Source organism: Pimephales promelas, chromosome 20 (genome assembly GCF_988280905.1).
Source record: "Pimephales promelas chromosome 20, fPimPro1.hap1.1, whole genome shotgun sequence".
Classification (NCBI taxonomy): domain Eukaryota; kingdom Metazoa; phylum Chordata; class Actinopteri; order Cypriniformes; family Leuciscidae; genus Pimephales; species Pimephales promelas.
Window position 1 is genome coordinate 16071995 of NC_142788.1, and position 11702 is coordinate 16083696.

Sequence of the window (11702 nt, forward strand, 5' to 3'; positions counted from 1 at the left end):
TTTTCAACGTTTTGCCCTATGCAGAGCTACAGATGCATTCTAATTGTATGGCGTAACACACAGATTTCAGTAGGAAGTCATGTGAAATTGGCATCCTCCTCATCAGCATCAGTCAGTCAAATGCATGTAATCCCTTACATCTCACTCAATGAGACCTGCAATCATCATTGTGAAATATACTGAAACAAGCCCACCCACTAACCCATACAAGTGAATGAAATATCAGGAAAGAATGGATACAAAAAAAGGTCAAAAAAAGAGACAACACTTGCTAATAGTGAAATATATTCCAATATCTTTCAGGTAAAAAAGTGACTGTGCTACCATACAGACTACACTCTGGAAAAATCAACAAATGCCACAAACAAAAGAAATTTGTCTTACTTAGCAGGACTTACTCGCCATTTGGCATTTTGGGTAAGTGCACACGAGAGCAATTGCATTTTTATGTCTTACAATTGAACAAAGTGATCTTTGTGATGTGATAGTTTGTGTGCGTGTGAAACATTCTGACAGAAAAGGGTCTATGGCATCTACTAACTGGCACTCACAGCATGGCACAAAGCAAAGGCAAGTGATTTCCAACATAAATAAAACATTCCCATTAATCAATCAAAAAATAACAATAATAATAATAATCGAACAAGAGCAAGAAAAAGCAAAGGTAAAAGAGGATAAAAAAAAAATACAGAGTGTGTAAGGCCGACTGAGGAGGTCAGACATTCACCAGGTGTACAGCAAAGCCTCGGTTCACACTGTACTGAGAGTAAAAAAGAACTCAACTGAATGCTCAGCAGCATAGGAACCTGCAGCAAGAGTCTGTTCTTTTCGTTATTGGCCTAGAATCCCCCCCTTCAGATTTGAATGCGTCTTCTTTGTGTTTTGTACCCCTCTGCCATCTGATGAATGCTGCTTGGCAGTACTGATTAAATATAGTAATTTGTATTCCTTTATAGTCATATATAGATAAAAGTTATGTAAAAACGTTATGCAAAGCAGTGTAAAATAGTTTCTAATACAAAATGATTCAACATTTTTCTTCATTTGTACAACCTGTGATGATTTCATGTCACAGAACCTGTACTATGCGTGTTTTTTTTAGTGAGATGAGCAAGCACATGCTAGCAGTAGGTGGAGGAGTATCAAAGGAGGGATGACTGAATTCATAGAGAACGGAAGGATTGGGAGAACTGAAGTGTGGGTGTAGTCAGGATTCACAAACAAATGAGATGAGTGTTTGAATGGAGAGGGTGGCCTCTCAGAATGGAGCGTTGTCCTGCACTGGGTTTGACTCGTCCGGAGAGTGAGCGCTTTCGCCATTGGCTTTCCCTCCAACCACCTTATACTGAGACACACAGACAGAAAAAGATCAAGAAAAGTGCAGTTCGATTTTAAAATGCGCCCGTCATGTACTCTTCGTATTCATGTGGTTTTATATGGCTTTGAAAAACTTGTATATCATTTTTAGTAAAAGTTTACATTTCATGTGGTGAAATAATCAAGAAAAAAAGTAATACTATATTTTTCTTGCATCTTAAACATTATTTTAAAAGAGGCCATTAAGTTTTTTGGACTGTTGAACCACAAGAAAATTTGGCCCTAAGGGACTTCAAGGGTCCACTACAGTTCAAAATCTTGGGGTTAGTAAGATTTTTATTTTATTTTTTTAAAGAAATCTATACTTTTATTTAGCAAGGACACATTAAATTGATTTAAATAGATTTTACAAAAGATTTTATTTTCATATAAATGCCGATTTTTTGTCCTTTCTATTCATCAAAATATCAAGCAGAACAACTATTTTCAACATTGATAATAATAAGAAATATTTCTTGAGCAGCAAATCAGCATATTAGAAAGATTTCTGAAGGATCACGTGACACTGAAGACTGGAGTAATGATGCTGATGCAGATTTGAATTGAAAACTGTTTTAATCATAATAAATTTTCACAACTTTGCTGTTTCTACTGTACTTTTGTTCAAATAAATTAAGCCTATGTGAGCCTAAGAGACATTAAAATATCTTACTGAATCCAAATTTTGGTAGTTTATATACTGTATGGTTGATGTTGACTCTTGTTAGATGCACTACATAACTGATTTGATTTTTTATATTTTAAATATTTGTCAAATGTGTAAATAAATTATTAGATCATCTGCCAAAAAAATAAGTGTCATTGAGCCAGTTTCAAAAGGGAATTCTTACCTTGATGTTTCCAACTTTGTCCTCAAACGATTTGAAGGTTGGAGAGTTCCTATTTAACAAACACACATATTAATCCCAGAATTCACAGAGAAAGAAACATTCAAATGAATTATACATAAAGTAACTAGCAGATACAAGTTTAAAAGTTTAGACATTTTAGTATTTTTTACTTTAAATAAAAAAAATATGTAGTCATTTGTGTGAACAATATCTAATATTTTAATGTCCAATGAATCAGAAACAGTTTGTGTTGAGGGGGATTGTTTTACACTAGTACTTTACCTCATAGTTGGCATACTTATTGAATGGCGAATGGAGTAGTTGCTACTTCGAAAGCATTAAAGGAAGAAGGAAAAGTTTTGCGTGTTAGCAAGCAAGCAGGAAAGCATGTAAGGCAGAGAGATCAACTGGGTTACATCAGCACATTTCATTTAGTTCAAGCAAAAGCAGGGTTTTGGAGCCAAAATAACATTAAATCAACACTAATTTCAAATGATAATAATTTTCTAAATGAAATTGGGCTTGGTATTAAAAACAGAGCTCTGATTAATGTCTTCAAATAATGAATGCATTACATAGTCTTACCCAAAGGAGTTAGAGAAAGGAAGAGCTCTGTAGACCAAGCAAAGGCAGCGTTTAAAAAGAAACGGGAACACGATTGGGAGTTAAGCATGACAAGAACAAGAAGGAAGAACAAATTATGAGAATAACTGAGTTTGTACTGATATAGAGGATTAGAGGGGTAATCCACTGACTACCAAAAAAAAAAAAAAAAAAAAAAAACAATTGTATTGGGATGAACATGAGTAGATGTTATTTACACACTGAATACATTTTAGTTATTTGTCTGATGAATGAGAGATGAGGTTTGAAAGGACAGAGCAGCGGAGCTTTCATTTATAAAACATGGCTGAAGCTTTTGATCTGTTGAATGGAGCTAATATCTTCTTTCTGTCATGCATCATAGCACACCAGTCTTATGATTTTCAAACTGATAACCGAGTCTCAGGACCTCTGCATTTAAGAAAACTGCCTATCTTCTGACTTTGTCTGTTTGTGTTAGGGGTGGTGAAGGAAGTTCAATTAATGTCTGCAAATATTGATAGGAACGAGAAACCGAAACAATGTAGTGAAGTGAAGCCAGGAGAACAAATCAGGGAGAGGAGGCTGCACTGCATTAACACACTCACTATGGATAACCATGGCTTTAGTGATGATAAATAACAGTGGGATGTGACACAAATGCAAAAGAGTGGATCAATAACCAAAGAGAGCTGGGACAGAAGGAACACAGGCTCTGTATGCAAATCCAGTTCAGTTTTCAATACAATCTTTTAGAATGACTATTTCATCAGATTTCAAACCAAATTAGTATGTTTTTCAGATTAGATCGTACTTTTTTTGCCATTAAAAATCAATGAGTTTGAGTTGGATTTGTACTGCCTGTGTGAACAAACCCTAAGACAAAATGAAAAAAGTAAGATGCATGTGAGGAAGTCCATGAAATGCCACACGTGCAAATGCAGTTTAAGATAAATCATGTTAAAAAACTGAATTGCAGAGTTAGACAAAATAATTAACAACAACATTAACTGGGAACTATTAGTAAATCTTATTGTATTATTATCGTCTCATATTTCATAGTACCCCAAGTGATTGCAGTGCCACTGTTCTTAGTGACTGGAATAAGAGTACAAGAGAAAGACAGGAAGAACACGGGTGGGCATTTTGACTTGTGCATTACCTCATGTCACCCAGTTTCCTGCTGATGGCCGTGCCAACGGTGGAGAGGGCGGCTGAGGTCTTCTGTCCAGCCTGAGACAGCGTTTCCTGAGTCTTTTTATACCTGTGAGAGGAAGAGCACACGGAGAAGAGGATGTGGGGAGAGAGAAAAACAAAACATGTGAAACTCATTAATGCCCACAAACTTCTTCACTTTTCAGGAGTTAGTCAACATGACCTCAGCTTCCAGACGACAGAATCAAGTCAGATAGCCTTAAATGTGTTCAAAAAATTAGGGATGCACGATATATCGGCCACCATATCGGTATCGGCCGATATATGTTCATTTTTAATGTTTTGGTCATCAGCCCAATAAGAAAACGTGGGCGATATATTAACACCTATAAATTATTTCCAACAGCTGAGACACTTCAGATGCGCACTCTCTGCCTTGATGGTTTTGAATTGCTTTGGATTTAGATTCATTGGCCAATGTATCGGTTGTCATATTTCAAATATACAGAATTATCAGTCAGATATCAGCCAAAATTATTATATCGTGGGTGCACCCCTACAAATAATGTTAGTTAGTTATCTCATTAGAAATAAATTATATATATATATATATATATGCGCTACTTTTTAAAAGGATGCATAAAAATGTATTAAGTGTCAGTAATGACATTTAAAATGTTACAGAACATTTGTGATTTTTTTAAATGCTGTTCTTTCTATTCATCAAAGAATCCTGAAAAACAATGCATCACCACAAAACATCTACAGAGTAAGCACATTTGCAATTGCAATTCCCACAACTAAAAAAAAGCAATATAACTGTAATATCTATATAATAACCCATCAGCAAAATATCCACAAAGCATAGCAAGCCACCCTAAACCAATCCTTCAACCCTCCAGGACAGTAATAAAAGAACCTTTAAAACACACAAAATGAACGTAAAGAATGAAGTAACTCACACTTCAGAGCTGGTAATGTCATCCAGAGTGGAAGAAGCTGAAACATAGCTACAAACGAACAGGGTAATACATTCAAATCTCCACTCTCACAACCACAAGGTGCAATGAACACACACATGCATTCAACATTTAAAATTTCAATTACGATTATACAGATATGCTGCCTCACAACAAGCGGAATACAGGCGCTGCTAAACTGCACACTCAGCAAAGAAACGGCAGTTTAATTTACATCATTCTTACACACACACAAACTCCAGGCATTTAACTTAAGAAACACATGTGAAACTCATGTGCGAGTAGATTTCAGCTTTCCAAGAAAACAAAAGTGACATTACAAGCAGCCTTAGCTTTTGGGGAAAAAAGTAGCATGTTAGCGTGCAATATTGCAGAATAGGTCTTGATGTTACATTCATGACTACAGCAAGTATGGTTTCAGGAAGCATCAACTGGTCTGTATTGCCGCAGACGTGGCATTCGTTCATCTAACCCTGACAAGACTTTCCTTACACAAACATATGCTCTCTGTCTGTAGACGTCTCAGTCTGGATATTTGTAAAGAGGGAAGTGGGAGATATCTCACACACTCGTGATAATATAGCCTGTATGACAGGTTCAGCTATGAACCTGCAACTACTTCATGACTGCCGCTATGATTCATGGGAACCAGGGAAAAACATAAAGGCCCTTAGTCTCATCACAGGGCCTGATTTAAGAGAATCATCTATGTAGCTAAACCTGTTAGTATTACTGTAATTACAACTGCAGTTTACCAAGTGATCAGCATAGGAGACTGACACAGAAGAGAAGAAATTGCTGAATAAAGTTGTTATTTCTGTGTTTTTACGCACAAAAAGTATTATTGCTTCTAATAACATTGGGGTTTAACCACTATAGTCACATGGACTATTTTAACTTTGTGTTTCCCATCTTTCTGGGGCTTGATGTCAAGTGGCAATGATGCTGTTCAGAAACATCTCGGATTTCATCAAAAATATCCTAATTTGTGTTCTGAAGATGAATGAAAGTCTTGTGAGTTTGGAACAACATGAGGGTGAGTAATTAATGACATGGTGAATCAAGCAAATTGTCAGCGGCTTCAACAGTTAGTTAACAACCGGTTTGATATGACATTTTATTATTGGCAGAGTAGGCTGGTGCACCATCCGAAGGTGTGGGGTCAGTAAGATTTTAATAAGAAATTTAAAAAGTATTTATTAAAGAGAGATTAATTTGATTTTTTAAAATGGCATTAAAGACATTTATAATGTTACAAAATATTTCGATTATAAATAAAATGCAGTTATTTTCAGCTGGTAAACTATATTAGATTGTAATAATCTTTCACAATATTGCTGCTTTTAATGTATAAATAAAAGGCACCCTTGGTGAGCCTTTTTTAAAATCACACGGACCCCATACATCCGAACAGTATTGTAAATAGATTTGAATTAATGAAGCGATTAAGTATTTGCACATCCATAACACACGAGGCCACTAATTCAGGGTACATGAAAGCAGCATAGCATTTAAAGAAGGAAACATCTGCGTGATGACCCTGTTTGTTTCAGAGATGAAGTACTATTTGCACGGGTGGACAAAAAAAACAAAACAAAAAAAAACACTGACTATCTGTGAGGGGAACAAACAGAAGAGTCAAAAATGTGACACCATTCAGTGTTTCAGAAGCCCACTTAAAAAAAAAGAAGAAAAAATACCTCCGGCCCTCAACATGCGTCAATTAAGATGCCATTTTCTTTTATTTAACAGTCTTTTTCTTTCAATATGCGAAAGGTTTCAGTATAAGTTTCTGAGTGGAGAATTAACAGGGCTGTAAATGTATGTATTGTAGAGCAGGTTAGAGTCGATTCTACAGGAAAACCAGATCATAGCATGTTAAAAACCTCAATTTGAGAGACAGGTTTTAGTTATTTCTGTCAGACTGTTATGAATGGTTCATTTAACACATCAATAGGCAGAGCATTTGAACACCTGAATCTATATTTTGATTCACTGCATCCACTGATTTGTGATCAACAGGCCAGAAAAAACCCCCCCAAGGAATCAGTTATGTTTCCTCCTGAAACGCACTGTTTGATGGTAAGAAGGGTTGAGCTCTGGAATCAGGTGTTCAAATGCTTCATCCCCATTGACGTGTAGAAAGTAGGTGAGAGGAATTCATGCTTTCACTGCAAATAAACGCTAGATACGTGCCGATGTGGTCAGACACTCACACATCGCACCCGGTAACCTTGTCATTCCACTGGCCCAGTTTCTCTGACATCTTCACATAGCTTCAAAAACACAGACACGGTTATGTGCTGCCTAGAGCAGAGCACATATAGTGAATATCATACTGATAATCAAAAAATGACTGACATTCTCCGACCAATAACTTCCCAAACATATATGATATACTGGCCAGGCAAATTATTCTGCTGATATTTGTTCACTAGGAGTTTCTATTGACTAATTTCAGTATTTATTTGAATAGATAGTGAGCAAAGTAAAATTGTATGTACATCCTACTGTATGGATCATTTTCACAGACTGTGTTGATGCATTTCCATTAAATTTATAAATCTAACAACGTTTATATATATTTGAACTGTATATACTGTATATATATATATATATATTACATTTATAATATTATGCTTTACAGTATATTACCTTACCTTTACATTTTATATTACCGTTCACCTATGAGTTTACCCATCTATGGTGACTTCCAGGAGGCTTACACAGAGTGAGTCTGACACTGTTGTTCTGCGATAACCCATACAGTGAGATATTGGATAACACTGGGAAAGTGTGCTCTTTCTATTTAGGAAGGAGAAAGCCACTTCTTTGAAGAGTTATGTGGAAAATACATATGGAATAATCCGAAGATTGTACTGCATATGAATAATGGGAGACTTTTAATGGGAAAGTAGATTGGCCTCCCTAACGAGATTCCTATTGGTCAGTCATGACCTACATTGTAGTGACTGACCGATAGGGAACAGCAAACATCGAGCATAGATCTATTGTTTCTATCTAAAACCTCGAGTCACACTCAAACAAATGGCCATGAGCCCCAGCTTGGAACACAATAAATAGTGATGATTCATGAGTCGACTACAATCCTCCCACAGAGCCTTTTGGAACCAGATTGCCATTTTTCAACAATTACACTGAAGGACTTTCAGCTGATGACAGATGCCCGCCCATAATACACACAGAAAACCACAGTCATCTCCGGTGCCTGAACAGGCACTCAAAGAGCTTTTTCTAATGCTTTCCTGAGGTAATGTACAATCCTACAGAAAATGCATCTAGACTACTGTGACTTTATTTTTAGGCCGATTTCCAGCAAAATCAAGCAAGGGAAATGTGTGCAAGCGGGATGAGAGCGAATTGAGGGTGGATTAGTTTAAAAAGGTTCAGTTCTGCCATGAATTCCTCCACTGATGGCACCAGCTCGCAGCTCGCAGCTACAGGATATGCCATCATACAGAGTCGTTACCCAATTGTCACTTCAACAAACCTTTTTTGTTCTGAATTTTGTTACATTTTGTCCAAAATTCTGTAAAATCACTGTCATTCCTGAAGAGTATATGAAGCGGGTTTAGGGTTCGACTTTGCAGATGGCATCCCAGTCCCCTCCTGAGTTTGAGTAAGCGGAACATGTAGAAGGAAGGCATCCTTACGCGTTTGAGGTCTGGACGTCCTGCCAGCTTTTAGTGATGTTCTGTTTGAACTCGCTCAGGGGGCTGAGTCCCAGTTTCCGCTTCAGCTCCGCCGAATGGCGCTCTTTAGCCGACAGCACCTGCCGCAAGGTGTGGATCTCCTCTTCAACCTGATACCAGGATGTCACAGACTTTTTTAAGAGAGGCAAATAAGTCCTCAACAGGAATATATATTTTTCTATTTTTAATTAAAGGTGCTGTATTTAACTTTTTCACTCTACTAAAGCACACAAATGCCATAATATATTTGCATATATCAAGGAAACATGCTACGTTCACATACTTGTTTCTCAAAAACAGTAGAAAAACAGTTCTACAGCCAGTTATTTTACTTTGAAATGTGCGTTGCCAGGCTGGAATATTTGTTCTTGTTATGGTCTGTGATACTGCACAGCACCAGTTTGCCAATTTTATTTGTCCATTGCGCTCGTGCCTGTTGCGTGTCCTCAAACTGGCAACCCGTGTGAGCACCATCGAGTCTGAGGAGGTGGGGCGGGAGAAACGACAATCTCCCATATTTTGAATTTGGACTGCAGTACCTATTTCGACCACTAGTTGTGATTCTTACAGACTGCACCTTTAAACACTCTGAATGAACATGTTAAAGTATCTCATTTGAAGACCTATAGGAGAAGATGAGTACATCTTCAAACTCATGGTTTAGTATGGCAGTATACCTTGGTGAGCTCCAGTCTCAGTTCCTCAGCCTCCTCCTCTGTCAGACCTGGGGGAAGAGTCTCTGGATTCACAGCTGCTGCTCCCCTCTCTTCAGGAATCTCCGAGAGAGAATCAGAGCCCAGGCCTTTATGTGGAGAGTTCAGATTGATGTCTGAATGAAAGAGAGGGTTTTGAGTGACAAAAGATAAAGGTGAAGTCCATGTTTTCTGTGATGCTATACAGAATTGTTAGAATCGGGTTGCTAACACAGACACCTAAAATTCTGGGGACACCAACATTTGTCCAAATTTCAATCTTAACTGTTCTATTTCATCAGAAACGATCTAAAAACAAGCCTTTCTTTTCTGGGGGAAAAACAAAACAAAATGATGACTCATTCTGCACTGTGACTGCACAGATGTTTGACCAATCAATTGTCTAAAATAAGAATGTCCTGGTAATACTATGCAACAGACAAGCGAGTAGCAAATCATGGTTTGTGGATGTGACACATTTTTTAAAAGGCATGAGTCTTATTTTTTTCCACCGAAACTTCCTTTTTCAATAGTAAATGTCACGACGGAAATAAAAAAAGTATAAATGACGAGTATAATTACTCTTTACATGAGAGTAACTCACATTCAGAAGCAGCATAAACAGTAGAAGAAAATAAAAATATACAGTACACACACACACACACACATACTTTGATTATAAACAAAAACAATATGCTGTTTATATATCCGTATTGTATATATATATATATATATATTTTTTAAGCCATTTAATATACAGTTAAAAGGTTTGATCAAACTGTGCCCAATTTAGGTCAGCCTGTGACAGGGGGGTCACGTGGGGTGTAGGATATATTAACGAGACATGTCATCAGCCCCTCACTGACCCTAAACTGCCTATTTAAATAGCATCACATAATGGGACAGAAAAAGACAAAGGACCGGTGCTGTCTAAACTGTTGTGTTAATGTTAAAATACCAAATCCAAGTTGAAAATCATCAGGCCATAAAAAGCACAAGTCGAGCATAGGCACCACATAACTTTCGTACATCATCTCTTTGATTTCAATATAAATCAAATAACTGAGATGCAAACAGCTCCACTCAGTTGCGATGTGTTTTTGTCGTGCATTAGTAACCTGATCGCCTGCCCTGCCCCAATCTCCCCTTCACCGCCACATATTCACCACGCTGGGATCCAAAGATAAGGTTACGCTACATTACGCGATAAAAAGTGCTGCTCTATCAATCCAATGTATTGTGTTCGATTGCTTTGTTTTTGTTTACCTTGATTGGCGGAATCCATGTCGTCAGTTTTGGATCTTCAAAATGTTGCTTTGACAGTTACGTAATTTAGAGGACTGTGCAAAAAACTACGTGTCTTCCCTCTTCTATCAAAACATCCAAAAACGCTTGACAAGCCAACACAAGCACCCCGACGATCAGCCAGCTCAGCTTGAAGAAGAAGAGCTGCCCAAGTGCCTTTCTTTCCGGCGCCTTGAGATGACGTCTACTAGCGTCCTTCTCCCTGCGATCAACAAATTAGCTGTGAAAAACATTATTAGCCAATTACTGCTGTTTCTTTTTAGAAAAATCTTGCATATCATTACTTAAAAGAAGCATGCCATTTCTATAAAACAAACCGAATAGTAGAATACCAGAAATTGCAATTAGGATGCTCATTTACATGAGCATTCTTTGAATTATTCATCAAATCATATGTTTTGACAATTATTTTGTTCTACAGAGCATTAGCGATATGTGAAAGGCTCTTTTGTCTTTGCAGAGAACCAATCGATCCTGTTGACAAGCCGTGATATGACAAAACCTCACCAACTTTAAAGTCACCATGAAACCAATAACTATTCTTATATGGAATGTTGCAGTGTTTATTGTAAATTATTAATTGGCACAAATCAATTATATATATATATATATATATATATATATATATATATATATATATATATATATATATATATATATATTATATTTCAAAGAAGAGCACATTATTATGATTATTTATATAAATAATAATAATGTGCTCTTCTTTGCAATCTTATCAAAATAACTCCCCCTCCCTTTTGGAGTGACATATGGGTTGCTTCTGAATTCTTATTTGTGCATCCTCATTTTCCTTTCCTCTGGAAGGCTGCACGGAAAGAAAACGAGGACAGGGGAATCAAAGGAAAGCTTATTATTTGTATATTGGAATATCCTTGATCACTCGAGTGTCTGGTGTGAGGACAGGACAACCTGTCGCTCACATGACATTACAGCAAAAGCAAACGACAACCATCCAATCTAACCAATTACCGGTGAACAAAATCAAGTCCCATGCTAAATTTTTTCTTGTTTGAGAAGCCATTTCACTCAGATATATGTCACAATACA

At 37.0% G+C, this 11702-nt stretch overlaps 1 protein-coding gene across 8 annotated transcripts; it reads right to left on the bottom strand.

Moving 5' to 3' along the window:
- Positions 1-681: 681 nt before the first annotated feature.
- Positions 682-10798, bottom strand: tpd52l2b (tpd52 like 2b). 8 transcript variants are annotated; one of them, XM_039652328.2, is made up of 9 exons: positions 10596-10760; positions 9315-9466; positions 8599-8747; positions 4907-4954; positions 3952-4053; positions 2793-2819; positions 2490-2531; positions 2208-2256; positions 682-1345 (listed from the first exon to the last, which is right to left on the bottom strand). In XM_039652328.2, exons 1-9 carry the CDS (start codon positions 10612-10614, stop codon positions 1259-1261), a joined length of 675 nt encoding a protein of 224 aa, XP_039508262.1. In that variant the 5' UTR covers positions 10615-10760; the 3' UTR covers positions 682-1258. The 8 variants fall into 8 exon arrangements, with proteins under 8 accessions (XP_039508262.1, XP_039508265.1, XP_039508261.1 ...); XM_039652327.2 differs by having other exon boundaries at positions 1117-1345; positions 2490-2534; XM_039652331.2 differs by lacking the exon at positions 4907-4954.
- Between the last annotated feature and the right edge of the window lie 904 nt (positions 10799-11702).